Genomic DNA, 18,305 nt, shown 5'->3' with positions numbered 1-18,305 from the left:
CTCACATTCACACCTATGCCCAATTTAGAATCACCAATTAAGATAACCCCATGCATGTCTTTGGAGTGTGGGAGGAAGCTGGAGTACCAGGCGGACACACAAAGAAAGGTCCAGTTGGATTCTAACAATTTGAGCTATTTAATTGTAAAGTTTTATCATCTACAGACTGCAAATATTCAAAACAAAATATAATTTATATATAATTACAGTATGCTGTATTGTTTAATGACAAATTTTTATTTGTACTTTATACAAGAACAAATAATGGATTAAATAAAGGTTATTCAAAGGCACCATGGATGTATTTTCTTCATTTTTAGGTAATTTTCTCAGTTTCGGTGTATTTTATTATAGGGTGTTCTATATTTAGCCTTAAATGACAATATGTTGTCAACTTGAAACCTTTCTCCTAAACCTCACAGACCAAACTTTCTACATAAAACTTTTTTTGTGAAGGTTAAACAGAAAATGTGTAATTTTTCTGGATTTTATGGACACGAAAATTTCCGATATACTCATCAAATTCTTTTCAAAGAAAATAGCTAATGATTACATTCATATTTATGAAAAGCATTCTGAGACACTTGATAATATATTACAGCATTTTATAATTTTTTATAATAATCTACGACGGAGCGTAATGAGTTCAGTATGACACACAAACGTTTTCCAGTTTTAACATTTCCCCGTGATTGCTATGTATTCAAATGCAGGGCTAAAGGTTGCAGAGTTTCCTGGGTTGCAGTTAACATTCGAGGAGGGAAAAATAAATACTGACATTTGGGGAAGATTAAATACTAGCGTTCAGAGCCTTTTTTCTGGCTAGACCCCCTGGGGCTTTTTAAGTCCCACATAATGATGACTTTCAGTCCCAGTTGGTCTCCTACAGTGTCCAGACTGTAATGTATAATATCAGTGCAGGCACAGGGCAGTGTTCAGGGTAATGCCAGGCGTTAAAGACAGGAAAAGCTCATGCAGAGGTTTTGTAGTTGGTGAATAGATTGTAAAGGACTCTGAGGGTGGACTTCAGGTTCAGGTTGACGACATCTAGAAAAGAAAAAGCAAAGATTATTGAAGTCTGGTGTCCCCGAACTGGTTTGGGGAAGAAAACGATTTCCTTGTCTTGGCATGTTTGATAATTATCTTAATAAGAAAAATTGGATGGCTGGAATACTGAAGAACAAAATAAATAGCTATGCTACCATAAAATCAGATTTAAAATGAAAAGGAGCCAGTTCTATCATTGCTGTTAGACTGTTTCCCTCAAAAGGTTATTTGTAATTTTGGAAACTAAATGGTGCTTAAAATATCTCCCAAAACTTTGCAAATTATCCTTAGATGATGTATTACTTCTTACAAAGAGATTCAAAGGCACAAAAGGACTTTCTGTTCTCTCTGCAAGCATCACGTGTTCTACACAAGAGCTTATTTGATTATTAGAATTTACCAAACTAGCCTGCCTTAACAGAAACTGAACATTCAGCTTTCCCTGTTTGGGGCCTCCTCTCTTGTTTACAATGAACCCACAGATGTGGAAACGACAACCTTTACACTGATCAGAGCATTTATACTGCATGCTGTGCGCAGTGCAGTAAATGCTTGAATAAGGTATGCCTCTAAACACAGATATCAAGGTTTTTTTGCTCAACTGTGTCTTTCAATATCTACATTAACCTGTCACTTCATTAGGTACACCTTGCTAGCACTGTGTTGAACCCCGTTTGCCTTTAGAACTGCCTTAATTATTAATGCCATAGATCCAACGCAGTGCCAGAACATTCATCAGAGATCAGAGATTGGTCCATATTGACATGATAGCATCACACAGCTGCTTCAGGTTTTGCCAGCTACACATCCATGATGTCAGTCACCTGTTCCACCACATTGCAAAGGTGCACAGATCGAGACTGTGGAGGTCATTTGAGTTCACTGAACTCAATGTCACTTTGAGATGATCTGAACTTTGTGACATGGTGCGTTATCCTGCTAGAGGCACTCGTGAGAAGAAGGGTAGACACTGGTTATAACGTGATAGACATGCTCAACAACAACACTCAGGGAAGCTGTGGCATTTATGCTTTAATGCTGTTTATCCCAAATTTGTTGCCTTCCTATCACCTCGAGGCAGTCTGGAGATTTTCCTCTGACCTCTGGCATCAGCAATGTACTTTCTTTTCTTTTTTTTCAGACCATTCTGCATAAACCCTAGAGATGTTTGTGTGGGAAAATTACAGGGGATCAGGAGTTTCTGAAATACTCAGATGAGCCTGTCTGGCACCAACAACCATGCTACGTTCAAAGTCACTTAAATCACCCTTTCCCCCCACTGAACTTCAGCAGGTTGTCTTGGTTGTCTACATTTCTAAATGCACTCAGTTGTTGCCATGTCATTGGCAATTTGAGTTAACAAGCAGCAGAACAGGTGTATCTAATGAAGTGGAGTATGGTGTATATGCAGTATTTGTGAATTTGCAGTATCCGACAAGCCTATGCAGGCTTGCTATAGCTATTCATTCATTTCATTAATTCATGAATTTGTTCATTGATTTTTTTCTTTACAACAGGAGTTAAAAAAAACCTTGACTAATCACTGAAGGGAAATTCTTCAGCTACAGCTGCAAAGACTGCAAAAGCTGTGCAACTAAATTAACAAGAAAAAAAATACTATTGGTCAAATTTAAATTCAACACAAAGAGGAATTCTGCATGGCAACACAATGGAAAGAAGGAACCGTTGCAATGCTCAGTGGAAGACTTCACCTTAAATTTTGTTCAAGTGATCAATCCGCTGTATCAGATAACATAATGAATACGTTTTTTAACCAAATTCAGACCTTAATGATTTCAAAAGACTAAAATATGACAAATTAAGGAAATCATTTGTCATATTTTGGTCATAAAGCAATAAAGTCTTATTCAATTCATTTTAATTTCCTTTAATCTCTAATAAAAGATATGGATATGACTACAAAATGCAACTTAGAGCTGAACTAACTCAGCAGCAGCTATCCAGTTTTAGAGTGTAAGACAAGGTTTCCACCTACTGGACAACTTTTAAAATTACTGCTGCTGTAGCAGATCAACAATACTAACCCTGTAAATTATGCGATTATGTAATACAACAACAAATACCTTCTGGTCTGGCTTTGGGTTTCTTTAGGCCTCCTTCCTGCATCAGCTCAAAGGCAAATGCCACATTGTGGACCTTAGAGGGGAAATAAAAATGGCAGTTAAAAGCGACTTTCATCACCTGCTAAAAATCCTATTTTGACTTTTTAATCTGAAATCACCTTCTGCTCAAAACTCTCAGGCGTGAGGAAGAAGTTATACAGTGGGACAAAATAGTCTTCCAGCAGCCCCATCAGTAAAATCAGGTAAACTCCATCAGCAAACTGGAAACACACACACACACGAATATTGCACATTCTTTAAAATAAAAAACAAGCACACTCTGCTCAAATAAATATTATATTATATTATATGAAAATCACAATCTGAACCAAGGATAAAACATGCATGAAAAATTCATAGATTGTCCTTTGACTTTGATAATAAGGGCCAAAGGTTCTACAGAAATCTTTTTACCTGAGATTCCAGCTCAGTAACTTCCAGATTCAGCTTGTTTAGGTGTTTGTTCACAAAGGTGATGAGTGACTGGAAGCACATTCAGATCATTATTAAGTATTACAACATGACTGCCAACACATGCAAGTCCTAGACATTATTATTGTAGGAAGGAAAGGTATCCTTTTTTTACCGTTTTTACCACGTTAAGCTTGTCAGGTGCATGATCCAACAAAGTGTCAAATGCATCTCTCTCTGTGGCGAAGAGAAAAAAACATCACGGTTAAAAGTGTTTAAACGGTTTCATATTTTAGGAATTGTCAACCATGTCAAAAAGAAGACAGATACCGCTATAATCTCCCACCTCTATGTATAGACCTTAGCTGATTGGTTTAGATCAGGAGATCTGATTGGAATATGGTGTCAAAAGGTCTGTTGCCTGTCTGTCTTTTGCTATTAAGAGTCTTCTTTGTTTAATTTTTACTTAAAACTTATTACTGTCATGTTTTGACCTATTCTACTGTGATTAACATAAGGCCGAACTCATCATCAATGATAATCTAAGCTCTAAGCCCAGATCTATAATCCCAAGCCTATGGACAGGCTTGGGATATCACTGGGTGATATCACTGCCTGAACTCTCTTACGCAGCTTTCTTGTCATTTCTTTAACTATTCTTCAGCAATAGTTCTGCAGGTTCTAGAAAGACGTTCAAAGCTCTTTGGATGTTGACTCGCTGCCTTTTGTTCTGTTCTTGTGTTGAGTGTTGCAGCCCAAGCTCTGAGGAGGCCAATCCATGAGTAATAGCGATCTATTATTTTATTTTTTATGCTTTTACTGCACTGGTAGTGTGTTTGAGATTATTGTCATGCTGGAAAATGAAGCTGTTGCCAATCAGAAACTTTACAAATGCTACCGCATTGTGAATCAAAATCTGATGTTCCACTGTCACATGTCTGTAGACACTCACTGTTTTACCTCTCTCCTTACTTCCTCCGCATATAGTGATGATAATCTGAACCAAAAATTAGATATTTGAAATGATCACTCCATAAGACCCATATCCTCTGATTTTCAGTCCAGTAGTTGTGTCATCTGGCACACCTCAGCCTTTTATCTCTGTTTCGCTTCTTGAAGAATGGCTTCTTGACAGCCACCCCTCCGTTTCAGACCATTTTAGAAGGCTTCAGTGAACAGCAGATGGATCAACTGAAAGTCCAGATGCATCGCTAAGGTCTTTGCTGGATTTTTGCCATTTCTAAAGGAAATGACTTTCAGTCATGTTTATCTCCTGTAGATCATTTTTAGGCCTGTCATTTCTCCTCTTGTCCTCCTCGTTTCCAGTTTCTGAACAGTTTTTTTTTTAACTTCAGATATGTCATGTTTTCAATTAATGGCTCTTTTGGAAACACATTGTTGGTCCAAGAATATTATTTTGTATTATGTGTTTATGTAACAGGCTGCTAGCAAAAATTTCCCTAAAGATAAAATTTAAAATAGTTTCTTTGCTGAGTTGTCTGATATGTGTAGACACACCACTAGCTCATCCCTTAGTTAGGTGCCTTTTTAAAAAAAACTTGAATGATTCATCTGTTTGTCTTAAACAACTAATATTAACTAATGTACTTGCTTTTTATTCACTAAAAAGAACAAATACATTCCTCTGAAATTGGTAAAAGGACTGGTTCCTATATAGCGTTTGTTACTATATCTGAACTCTATACAACATGCCTCATTCACTCAAGACCTTTTTTCTATGTCTAGGTGCTTTTCATCTAACACACTGATGGATGCATCAGAGAGCAACTTGGGGTTAGTATTTTGCCTAAGGATATTTGGCATGCAGTCTCAAACCACTAACCTTCTAATTAGTAGAGGACCTGCTCTACCTGCTGATCTACAGCGACCTCAAACTGGTTACGTCTGGACTACAAATGAGTGAAACAGCAGCCAGTGTCCAAAGAAAAACCTTGAAAGACATCCAGAAAGCCTGGAGAACTATTACTCAAGACCACTTTCAAAAAAATATAAGCCTGCCTCCTTGAAAGCAAACTAAAACGTGCTTGTTTATGACTCTCATATAGTATGATTTCCATTAGGTAAAGCAGGGGTGGGAGAACTCCAGGCCTAAAGGGACGGTTTCCTGCAGGTTTTAGATGTGTCCTTGATCCAACACAGCTGATTTAAATGGCTAAATTACCTCATCGGCATGTCTTGAAGTTCTCCAGAGGCCTGGTAATGAACTAGTCATTTGATTCAGGTGTGCTGACCCAGGGTGATATCTAAAACCTGCAGGACACCAGCCCTTGAGACCTGGAGTTCCCCACCCCTGAGGTAAAGGCTGGAGCCAGGCTAAGTCTTTACTGAGCTATTAATATTTCATTTATAAAAATAATTGAACATTTTCCCAAGATAATGATTGTTTTAACAAAAATAATAAATGCTAAATAAATGAAGTTCAGTATTTCCACAGTGTTAAAGAGATGTGTTCAGAAGCTCACCAAATCTTCCCATCATCATTCTGAAAAACAAAAAATGAGAAGAAAATATCAACAACAATTCTTTTTCTCTGTGCACCTCGTTTTCTAGCCTCCAGTTATGATGCAATGCATCAGATGCTAGTAATACTTAGAAGCATAACTACTAAGAATCAGCTCTTACTCTGTGGTGCTCGTCAGCTCCTTGGTCATTAGAGCTGTCTGTAGGATGCCTTCTCGTTTCTGCACAGACATGCGATAAATTCTACTGATTACATTATTACATGAGAGAATAAATACATTTGATGATACACCATTATGATAATCACATGGGCAGTAAAAAAAAAAGACAGAAAGATGAAGAGAGATAGAAACAGCTGTCACATGCCTCATTGTATCATATTTTGGATTGGTCTTGGCTATTTGTGTTTTTACACAGCTCTTTAGTTGATGTAAGATACCATCAAAACAATTTCTAATGATTTATTTGTGATTTTTAAAACAAATCTCTACTTGTTTCCATTTTCTCTTATTTTGGTTGTAACTCAATTTAGTGTAATTCAATTTTATTTATATAGCACCAAATCACAATGGCCACCTCCAGATGCTTTATACTGTAACATAAAGACCCTACAATAATACAAAGAGAAAAAGAACCCCATTAGCAAGCACTTGGCAACAGAGGGAAGGAAAAACTCCCTTTTAACAGGAAGAAACCAGGCTCAGGGAGGGACACAGATGTAGGGAAACTGATGGGAGACTTTACCTTGACCACCACCACCTGTACGGAGACGTGCTCGGGCAGCCTGATTGGGGCCTGGAAGTGCATAGCGAGAGCCACCAAAAGATAGATGATAGCCACCAGGTTCTTTGAGTGGATAGCTGTAAAAATAAATAAAGTGAAGATTAAACCCTCTTTCAAAGAGCGAGTTCACATAAAAATGTAAACAATTTTTGAAACTTTTGAAAAAACACCACTTTTCAAAAAGAAACACCGAAAACCTGCAGCTGACAAAGGATAAAGCACGACTTGGTGTAGTAAAGTCATTGTTAACAACACAAACTAAAAGTGCTGATGGACTCACATATTGTCTCTTGTGAGGGGGAGTATTATTCAGATTTTACAATCTTTTCTGTGGCTCTGACAGAAGCCTTTCAAAGTCTGAGAATAAAATCCTAATGATGATGATGACTCATGGTGATTATCATATCTTAGGATGGATGCAGTTGAAAGATTTTTGTTAGGAAGTGAACATCTGATGAAAGATGATGAAAATTCCAAATATATCAACCTCTAATGCTTCAGATGTTTTCTATGTTCCTTAAGAGTTCTGTAATTCATGCATATCACTGAAGTCAGCACAAAAACTCACAGTCTACACTCCACTCAACGGTCCAGCCATGAGGCCTCAGCACATCGTTGACAGCTTCTAACACCGTCTGAAGCTTCTGTTTCTGGCCAATTTCTGACTGCGTCACCTCCGCCACGTTCAGCTTTCTGCCTGACAACTTTTCTGTCGCAAAAACAGGAAAAAGTTGTGTTTTACCACATAGAGAAAAGTATGAAAGCATCGAAAAATTAGAAGCTAACAGATTAGGTCTAGTTAAAAAAAAATGAAATAAATAGACAGAAATATCCTTTGCAGACAACAATGTGGATCTATAAATGCAGACTAACTCTGTGAGGCTAAATTTTCACAAAGAACCAAAGTGACAAAGGAGCGTGAAAACTAAATGCAAGAAATCACACATCAAAATTCACAGAAAATATTTTCTTGCTGTGCATTTTAACTGTTGTTCTTAACACTTCAGGAACATATGCAATTATGTATGCATTTTGTATAAACTGCTTCTATCTAGATAGATAGATAGTAGGTAGTAGGGGTGCAACAATACTCGTATCGATATTGAACCGTTCGATACAGTGCTTTCGGTTCGGTACGCATATGTATCGAACAATACAAAATTTTTAATTTATTTTATCAACTTTTCTTCTGACGATGCTGTCTGTGTTGAGCGCTCAGTGGATCTGCGTTCGACTACTCCGCCTAGGCTGCACTGTCGAGTGCAGATCCACTGAGCGCAAGCTAGCGAGACAGAAGTTAAGCTCGTGGCAACGTGGCAAATTGAACCTCCCCCACCCTCATTCAGATCTGGCCTTTGGAACTATTTTGGTCTTCATGTGAAGCATGACCCTGAAGGTAACCGTCATGGACAAAAGTAAAACAGTATGTCAGATGTGCCACGCAATGCTCAATTACATTAGTGAGAACTACTGCGTTAGCACAGTTAGCTCGTTAACGTGTTGGCCGTCCAGCCCCACGCACGGGCGATTCGCTATAGCTCGTTAACCGAGATTTTCCGTGTTGTGCCGTTAACGTCATTTCAGATTAATGCTGACAGCACTAGTGGGAACACAACGAATATGACTGCACATTTACTCCGATAGCATCCTAGTGCAAAGACAAGTGGAAGCAGACAAAAACAACAAGCACGCATGCTACAAACTTTACCCGAGTCATTTAGACAGCCGTTAGCACATGATTCTCCTTATGGGGACCTGATATGTTTAATATGCTGCTGAGAATATAGCCCAGAAGAAGCGGATAGTATAGCTTTTATTTTGGAAAGAGACATTTCTCTGTAATAAACTCTCTTTTCCAAAGATGAGTGATTCCTCAATCAGATAGATTAATTTTTTTATTACTTTGTTGTTTCAGCAACATTAAATTTAAAAACTGTACTTTTCAGTTAAAATATATATTTATAATTTTAATAAATGACAAATTAAAAAGGCATGAACATTTTTTTGTATCGAAAAAAATATCGAACCGTGACACCAAAGTATCGAACCGAACCGTGAATTTTGTGTATCATTGCACCCCAGATAGATAGATAGATAGATAGATAGATAGATAGATAGATAGATAGATAGATAGATAGATAGATAGATAGATAGATAGATAGATAGATATTGTAACTGTTATACAATTAGTTGAAATGCTGATTTGTTAGTGTTTAACAGTTTTAAACTGTAATGACAGAATCCAGTCACAAGGGGGGATCCAAAGACCTTACTAGACACTGCAGCACAATGAAGAAGACACATTTCAGGCAACAAAGGAATGTTTATGTTGTTAACACAGTATATTAAACATGTATTTTACTATAGTGTAACTCTAGAGATGTTAATGTTTATAAAGTGTTCACAAAAATGTTTCTACAAGCAGAATCCTTGAATTTATGATACTTCTCATCACATAATAACAACATAAAAATAATCAGACCCCATCTTATCTTAAAGACCACAGGGTATCATTTCACCCCAATAGGAGACTTTGTTCATAGCCTGCAGGCGTACTTGTAGTTCCTAGAGTATTTAAGTGTAGAATAGGAGGCAGAGCCTTCAGCCGGCAGGCCCCTCTTTTGTGGAACCAGCTCCTAGTTTGGATACAGGAGACAGACATCCTTTCTACTTTTAAGATTAGGCTTTAAAACTTTCCTTTTTGATAAAGCTTATAGTTAGGTCTGAATGAGGTGACGATGAATGCTCCCTTAGTTACACTGAATTAGGCCACGGTTGCTGGGGACTTCCCATGATGCACTGAATGTTTCTTCTTCACTCATCTTTTTTCCCCCTCTCTCACCCACAATATCTTTACACACTAGTTACTACACTTTAATCATCAGTTGTTAGTAATCTGTCTTCCACAGTGTGTCTTTGTCCTGTCTTCCTCCCCTCACCTCCAACCAGTGGCAGGAGACAGCTGCCCCTCCTCAGCCTGTTTCTGGCAGAGCTGTCTTCCTCTTAAAAGGGAGTTTTTCTTTGCCATTGTCGCCAAAATGCTTGCTCATAGTGAGCTGTTGGGGTTTTCTTTGTTTTTCTCTGTATTATTGTAGAGTCTTTACATTGCAATAAAAAGCACCTTAAGGCAACTGTTGTTGTGAGTTGGTGCTGTATAAATTAAATTAAATTAAATTAAATTAAATTAAATTAAATTAAATTAAATTAAATTAAATTAAATTAAATTAAATTGAACTGAACTGAACTGAACAACATTCATGCTCAATGCTCAACCAGGATAATATAACTTTAGTGGGTATTAATTCAGCTGTTTTTTTTAATTCAATTCAATTTTATTTATATAGCGCTAAATCACATTAGCAGTTGCCCCAAATTTATACTGTCACCATTAGAAGATAACACTGCAGTACTACTTCAATAAGAAATCATCATGCAATAGGAAACTCTCGAATATAACCAATGTTTGGTTTATTGAAAATGCATAGTTTAACTAAAGCAACAGATTGCAACAACCAGCCAATTACACCATCCATAATTGTGATATATTTTGTTTGTGTTAGTGCAGCTAGTTCTAGCATTAATGTTGTGCTGTTGTAAGTTTGATGTTAGATGAAAGTTTATGATTAAACTTTGCATTTTCAATACACTCAGTACTGACAGAGCGCATTTATTTGATATTTTCTAAAACTGCAAATATTGTAAATCATGATCAGTGATTTTGAGAGGAATCACTCTCACCAAATAACTTCTGGAGTACTTGTCCATCATAACAGTCCTCCTCTAGGTCCTTGACTATGATCCTCTCTTCCTCCAACTCACTGTTGATCCAGTCGATCAGGACCTGGATGCACATCAGAATACAATCGAACTTTGAACAGTTTCTGTACTCTTGTTCTTCTCGCATGATTTTGTCATTGTTCTGATCGCACTGAATCAATGCAGAGATGCTTATGCACAGAAGGTTAAACCAAATCTACCTTTAAGAGATCTTTAAATTTAGGATTTTCCCTTGATGTTGGGTCCAACATGATCCTCTCAGCATTTTCCTCTGTGGAAAACAAAATAATTGTTTATACTAGCATATATAATTTTTCTTCTTTCCAACTTTAAATGTTTTAACAGCTTTTCAATTGTAGGCATAATAATGTCTCACACAAGTACAAACTTCAAGCCACAAAAATTGAATATACAGTGTTCACCCTCACACTCCTGTCAACAGTGATTCACAGTGAAGACAAAGGCGTTTCCACTCCACCCACTTTCATTTCCTGCTGCTTCACTGTCAAACTCCCCATTAGTCAACATGTGTCAACATATTCATATTATGGTTTGTAACCCCAGTAACCTCTGACACCCAGCAGCAAAAACAGCATTTTGTTTTTGCACTGAAGTAAGATTAAGTCCGAAATGAACACAAATAAAGGTTACGTCATATATTATATTATTAGCGGTGATTGCATGTGGTTATTATGTACATACCCAGCAGTGTATCTTCTGGATGGATGTCTGTGCCTGAGGGAAGCAAGGGGGCATTGATGGCATTCTTTCCCTCCTCATGGAGATCACTCACTTATTGAAAAAGAACAACACACAAAAAACTGTAAAACCTGTAAAACGTTCTGGCAAACAGACAGTACAGAAGGTAGACCGACAGACAATGAGACGTGCAAAGACTCTGGGAGAGAAAGAAAAGGAGGAGCGAATGAGAGAGCAGAAAGCAAACACTTGTCAGGGTTACTGGTAAGTAGTAACCCAGTAATCCTGGATCACCACAAAAATTCATGGGGAAAGCGTGGTGCCAGTTTGGTCTCTATTTGCTGGGTGTGCTCCGCCCCTCTAATGATCTGTTCAGTCGTCTAGGCAATAGTTTCACTTCCACACAGTTTTGACTTATCACTTTTAAACATTAGATTTTTTATTTGACAGTTTGAGATTTGATGAAAGAACAATATATGAATTTACAGACAGACTATTCCTTCAATCTTATCCTCGCCGTTTCGTAAGAAGCTTTGAAAGAATTGCATGCACAGGACGTTTTCTTGGTTTCAAATATTGAAATTGATTTGACTTGGAGCTGGTGGCACAGGTGTCACACATCTGTAACTTTCTCATTTTTACTCTTTGTACTTTTATTCATTAGGAAAAAGCTAGAACCCCTACTTTACATCTTAATTTTAGAGTAAGCTGTTGCGTTTTTTGTTTTTTAAATTGGGTTGGGGAAAATTGATCACTCCAGCTAATTAAAACAAGCAGGGACTCCAACACTTAGAAATAACACACACTTTGAGTCTAGCTTTTAATAAAATCAATTTCTTCTAAGATGCTTTCACTCCCGGCTACTGTGATTCTCCAGGGATTTAAAGGCTTTTTAGCCCTAATGGCCACATTGCCTTTTATCTTTCTGCAATTTCACTTTCTAAACCACGCAAAAGGCAGGACCACAATCAGTGGTCTCAAATCTGTCACCTCACCGACTCACTGTTTATAAAGCAGCTCAGGATGGCTGAGGAAAACATGAGAACAAAAAAAACCTGTCTGCCCTTTAAGGTTTTCATATTAGAAGCATTGGACAAATTTCTCAAATTGAGAATAAAATTAAACAAAATGTGCAGCAGCGTGCTACAATCTGAACAAAATGATAACTTCAAAGCATGAGTGAAGGGAGGATAAACACAATTAGCCCAGGAGGAAGGGTCCTTGCAGCTTTATTATCTGATTCAGCCTTCTCACAAGAGCCGATAACTGGATAAAAGGCTGAATCTCTCTGCAGATCAGCAGTTTGCTTTGTAATTACAGAACTGCTTTGCTGCATTTTATCATAATTGTGCTACTTCCTCCTTTCGTGTCCCTCTGGCTCCATTGCTGCTGCTTTTGGGTACAGCTTAGTTGCTTTACAGTCACACCAAAAAAAGAAAATCTCTGTTTAAAATGGTCAGATTATTAAAGATAACTCAATTACTGCAGCAGATCTATACAGAAAAGTAAAAATACTTGTAACAACCGAAACAGCACGCTGCTGCATTTAAACCAACACTGCACTAAGGTAACAGGTTCTGGTTCCCCTTTCCCACATCCAGCTTCCCTAAACTCCAGCATGAAATTCACATTACCTTGTTGCTTCCTCTTGGTCCCACACAGGAGGCCCGCCATGTCCTCACAACAAATCAAGAAATCAACCGATTTGGTCCGAATGGCAGTGAGGGAAGGTAGAAAAATCAGGAGTGTATGTGTGCGCAGCAATTGTGTATATAAGTGTGTGTGTGTGTGTGTGTGTGTGTGTGTGTGTGTGTGTGTGAATTGCAGTCGGTGCAGCTGAGCGTCAGGGGCGTCATCACGTGTATTTCTGTCACAACCCTCCACCCCACCTATGCGGTCCAGTTACAGGAGAGGCTGAACGTAATGTCCGTGTGTGTGTGTGTGTGTGTGTGTGTGTGTGTGTGTGTGTGTGTGTGTGGAACAGAAAAAAAGACACCACAGTGGACCTAAACCCACCACATCATCCCGACACACTGGCTGCCACTGGGATATTAAACCATGGACAAAGACAAAGGATGACCGATGAGGTATTACAATCACTAATTTACTGTAATGTGCAACCTGTATTATAACTGCAGCATAGTGTTTAAACACTTAAAAGAGCATTTTCTAAAATGTTTTGTCTACTGGTCAGTAACTAAAGGTTACTAGTTACAGTCTAATCTTTTCACAACAGCATAAGAACTAGTACACTGGTTTCAGGGCTCGATTCTCAGGCTCATTCGGAGCCTGTTGTAATGTAGGAGATTATCAATCAGGCAGTGACTGTCTGTTAACAGTACACTAATTCAATACAAACAAAGCCTGCAGTCAAGAACGTTTATCTTACGCCAGCTTCACTGGACGTATTCGAGAAAAAAATCTGCTATACTGCAAACCGCCATGCAAACAGGGAACAGTGATCACTCAAATCAGCAGAAGCACATGGTGAAATTTCTTTTGCTTTAAATTAAAAGAAAACAAAAAGCTGTCATATGGATAACCAGCCTCCATCAAAAATAACAGCGTAAAGCAGACTGAAATCGACTTGTGTGGCTCCACAACTCCCTGAGGGGGGGTGGAGTTCTACTGACTCACAGGGGAAAGATATAAATAATGCGGCAGTATGGAGAGGACAGACTGGGCCTTAAATATAGCTCTGGTTATTTACAACAGCACAGGCACCAGTGAGCAACAGCAGCAAGGAGATCACACTGAGCTCGCTTCAGCGGCTTCTTTCTATGGATATTAAAGATGACAATTTCAACTATTTAGCTCAATAAACTACACGTTTTATTTACTTGTATTTACTCTGTCTACACTTGCATATACCTCTTCTTGCTCCTCCTGAGCTGTTCTGTTAATTTTCTCTCCTGCTATAAGGATGTTAGCGTGTTCTTTTTCTAATTAAAGAAAAGGTCAAAAGGTAAAAGGAAGTCCAAAGCTATTTAATCCAGGATAATTTTTTCAGGAACAACATATTAGCAGAAGCATACATCTGCCAACTCTTAGTGAATGTAGCATATGAGACAATATTAACGAGCCACTTTTATAGAAGAAAATGACATTTTCAGCACTCTCCAATGAGTACTGTAGTGCTTGAATTACTTTAACAATCCCCATGTTGGTACTAACTGTGCACTGTTGAACGACATTTTGCAAAAGCTCCTATTAAGAAACTTATAAATACACTTTTTTTTTTTTTTGCTGTATCCTTCAAGTCTTTATGCAACAGGATCTACAGGAACGAGCCACCCTGATCAAGTACTTGCACAACTGCTTGAAACATAAAATACATTTTGTGGAAGCTAAACTTTTAAATAGCAAATATAATGATATTTCTAAAAGCAAATCAACATTATGCTAAATATATTCTGTGTTTAGCAGTTTTGTATAAGCTGCACTTTAAAAATATATAAATATACGTTATAAAAAATGTGCTTTTTAAAAATTAAAAAAAGAGGAAATAAAGAAAATTGAAACACATTGGTAAGAAACACTGATCACTTACTGTTGTCAGCATCCATCCTACGACAACAAGGATGTGACACAGTCTTCTCATTCCCTATTCACTTAACTATCATTGTTACAACATGCCTTATGCTGACAAAAGGAAGTAGCCTTGTCAGTGAAAAACAGACTTCCTGTCAGCTTATCAAGGAATAAAGACACACTTGTTCTGTGTGAGACCAGCTCCAGAAATGCAGGACTATGAGCCAATATTAACTATCCACATACAACACCCCGGGATTGATTCTTCAAGTATCTAAACTCTTTTGAAGGGAAGGACTTCCATTATTCCACAATAACATTCCCTAAATTGGTGCTTTGGTGATGGTGGTGCAAAGCATAGTATTTAGCTCTTAAATACATCCACAGTGACCTGTTTGAGGTTAAGGATAGGTTGAGGCTTACAATGCAATTTTTACCTGATTGGGATAACTCAAATGGAAATCTTTAAAACCATGAACTGTAAAACTAAAACGCATGGAGCTTACTGCAAATAAAATGTAGTGCACTTCCCTAAAAACACAGTCATTTAGCATGTTGCTACAAATATAAATGTATTTATATGTGCGCCAATGAGTTCAATGGTACACATTTAAATACACATTTTCATGCAGCTAAATCTGATCCTGGAACAGACCACTCCCATCAAAATTTAAAACAACAACAACAACTTTATATTGTGTTATAGAAGCACCATCTCTCTCTCTCTCTCTCTGTTTTTCCCCCCAATTTTTTTTATTTACAGTACACGTTGCATTACATCGCCTTAAGCAACATCTTTTAATTGAGTAAGAGGAAGCGGTGCTGAGGAGTGCAAACTCCCATCGCTAATTATTCATCAGAAGTGAAGCATTTTTCCAGCAACAACTAGTCTGCTGGGCGTTTTCTTTAAGGGAGATAAAGCGTCACACCCGCAAGTAACAGAAGCCCCAGTTACACACTGCGCTCCATTAGCAACACAAACTTCACATGCCTTTCTTTTGTTATACTGATATTCCCTTCAAACGTCACTATGACTGCCTCCCTTGCACAGAACTGCGTTTTATGTGAGCTTTAATAGCCACTGACCACACAGGGGCACTGCGCTCTCACAAGCTGCAAGAACTGCAGGCACTGGTTCTGTGGCTTATTGGATTGGCTGTCCACATCTGAAAGAGTCATCACATGTAGCAATGAGAGCTGCGTGTTGGTGAAATTAATGTGAGGTTCTGGAGCTTTTATAAGTTAACTGTCACATTGCTTTGCAGCTTTCTCTTTACTCTTTACCAATCTCCTATGGATGCTAAAAATCAGGAATGGCACAGCAACCATGAAATCTGAGCAGTATGACTCTGAAAACCAAAAACAAAGTAATATATAAATTACTTGTGAGAAATGATTGCTTGGTTGTGCAAGTTATACTGATGGACAGCAAATCTAGCTCACTGAAGCAGAATATGCTGAAGCTTTAACCTCAAGTTCAAACAGCAGGACTATTACTGTAATTCACAGAACTCCACCTCTCAGTTATCATCTAATTAACTCCCTCAGTAGTCATCAGCACATTTCTTTTTTCTTTTTTAACCTCCTTAAAACTTACCGTTTTATTCGTTGTGAAAAGTAAGCAATGAAATACAGTACATTGAGACTGTAACTAATAGTTACTCCACTATTAGGACGGGAGTTATAAAGAAAGATGCAGAAAGTGTCTAACCAGACACAAAAATGCAAACGTGTTCCATCTAAAATCGCATGAATCTGATTGAAGACAACAGATCTACATAGGTTTTGGACATTTTTGCTTAACCCTTCCTGAGCCCTGGGACCATTTTTGTACATTTTAGTTTTTCAGTTACAAGCACTGTGTTGAATGGAATATAGCCAAATTCTCTAAAAAAAAAGTTTGGCATAATTTCATTTCAAAATTCAAGTCTGACTTCCTTAATCAAATGTCTTGACAAGTAATAAATAAAACAATTTACTGAAGATCTAACGCGTAATCTATTTTCTGTGAATTATTTTGTGAACTATTTTCTGTGTATTTACAGTGACACCATGTGCTTCATTTTATGCATATTTAAGCAAATTAAAGTGGTTTGAGGGTCTTAAATACCCTTTAAAATGGGACTCCTAACCCATTAAAATGCCTCCGTGTGCCTTCTGGCGACCGCCCTTGAGTGGAGATTACAAACACATGGCTGGAGAGCACACATAGAAAGCACAAACACTGTAATGCACACACAAGCGTTAAATTTCACAGGGACTGTTGTGGGAGATCACAAAACAGTTGATAATTGTGACTAATCCTGCTAGAATAGCAATGATACTCATGTTTATTTTCATAAACCTGGATTCCGGTCTAGTGTGCGATCTATTTATATGTACTTGCCTCATGTGTCAAGCCCGTGGACTTGCTGCGAAGCTTTGTGTCACTCTTCATCACAAATAAATTGGGTTTCCTTGACTCGTGTATACGTCTTTAACTGTATCTGAACTACAATAACACAGTTTAAACTTAAAATCAGTGAATTTATCAACTGGCTACAATAAACAAGGGGAACAAGAAGCACGAGTCGGGATAAAGCAACACTGAACACCTCTTGTTAGAAGTCATGCGAACAGTCAGTGAATCAGCTGCGAGTGATGCCCACGGGAGAATATTTCCATAGCGCAGACTGCAGCACCATGGACAGAAACACGAGCAGGAAAAAGAAAAATGGGGATCTTCCATCATGTAAAACAAAAATAAGAAAAACAAAACTTCGAATGGCCCACCTTCTTTGGACTTTTTCTTCCGCACCAGGGTTCCTCCTAATTTCCCGAGAAAGGACTCGTCCTTTTTCATTTTTGCGGTCTGAGGGTTCGTAGACACGGTCGGAGCCCCGGACATGTTTGTGTGTCTCCCTCTCTCTCCCTCTCACAGTGCTCCGTTAATAAGGCTCACTCCTCCCTGTGCTGCGTTCAGGCACAGGAAAAACGGTCCAATCACAGTGACAACAGACAGGCAAACAACAGCAGGAGCGGCGGTTGGTGGGCATCTACACAAACCACTGATTCACGTGTGAGTAAAACCTTCATTGCTTCGCCGGCTCTCCAACAGCGCCACCCGCAGGTCGGATTGGGAAGCAACGTGTGCGTCATCCCATGGGTTTGAGGGGGGCACAACAGATAGCCTCCCCCCAAAAAACGTCCGTACCAAGCCGTTGGAGTTAACCAATAAATTACTCTTTTTACCTATCTCAATATAACGAATTATTCATTTTGTGGTGATCGTATCATTGCACAGGAGTGAAAATTGGAAACCTAAAACTGTTTCCAGATTTACACATCACTGTTCATGAAAATAATAAGTACCACTGTTTAGTTGCAGCTAAACTGTGAGACACAATGTAATGACAGCAGAGCCAGTGGAAGCTGGAAATGGATCACCTGTGGTTTCAGTTTTAAAATCTTGGC

General features: G+C 38.2%; 1 protein-coding gene across 2 annotated transcripts; it reads right to left on the bottom strand.

The window, feature by feature from the left end:
* Positions 1 to 257: 257 nt before the first annotated feature.
* On the bottom strand, positions 258 to 17,884 carry parvb (parvin, beta). Of its 2 annotated transcripts, none has more exons than XM_080875283.1 (13): positions 12,956 to 13,121; positions 11,325 to 11,414; positions 10,823 to 10,893; positions 10,584 to 10,686; positions 7,414 to 7,554; positions 6,807 to 6,922; positions 6,225 to 6,283; positions 6,065 to 6,084; positions 3,757 to 3,818; positions 3,585 to 3,653; positions 3,290 to 3,391; positions 3,132 to 3,204; positions 258 to 1,047 (listed from the first exon to the last, which is right to left on the bottom strand). In XM_080875283.1, exons 1-13 carry the CDS (start codon positions 12,993 to 12,995, stop codon positions 971 to 973), a joined length of 1,023 nt encoding a protein of 340 aa, XP_080731409.1. In that variant the 5' UTR covers positions 12,996 to 13,121; the 3' UTR covers positions 258 to 970. The 2 variants fall into 2 exon arrangements, with proteins under 2 accessions (XP_080731409.1, XP_080731408.1); XM_080875282.1 differs by lacking the exon at positions 12,956 to 13,121 and adding an exon at positions 17,625 to 17,884 and having other exon boundaries at positions 266 to 1,047.
* Positions 17,885 to 18,305: the final 421 nt, after the last annotated feature.

Source organism: Rhamphochromis sp. 'chilingali', assembly GCF_963969265.1.
Source record: "Rhamphochromis sp. 'chilingali' genome assembly, chromosome: 2".
Taxonomy (NCBI): Eukaryota; Metazoa; Chordata; class Actinopteri; order Cichliformes; family Cichlidae; genus Rhamphochromis; species Rhamphochromis sp. 'chilingali'.
The sequence above is the reverse complement of the archived record's forward strand: the minus strand, read 5'-3'. Positions and strand labels throughout refer to the sequence as shown.

Excerpts from the sequence above, each read along its gene's own strand:
- parvb (XM_080875282.1), bottom strand. The coding sequence starts at position 17,739 with ATGTCCGGGGCTCCGACCGTGTCTACGAACCCTCAGACCGCAAAAATG. Across the intron at positions 3,654-3,756 it reads AGCTTAACGTGGTAAAAACG|TCACTCATCACCTTTGTGAA; the intron begins GTAAAAAAAGGA and ends ATGTGCTTCCAG. Across the intron at positions 3,205-3,289 it reads CTGAGAGTTTTGAGCAGAAG|GTCCACAATGTGGCATTTGC; the intron begins GTGATTTCAGAT and ends TTCCCCTCTAAG.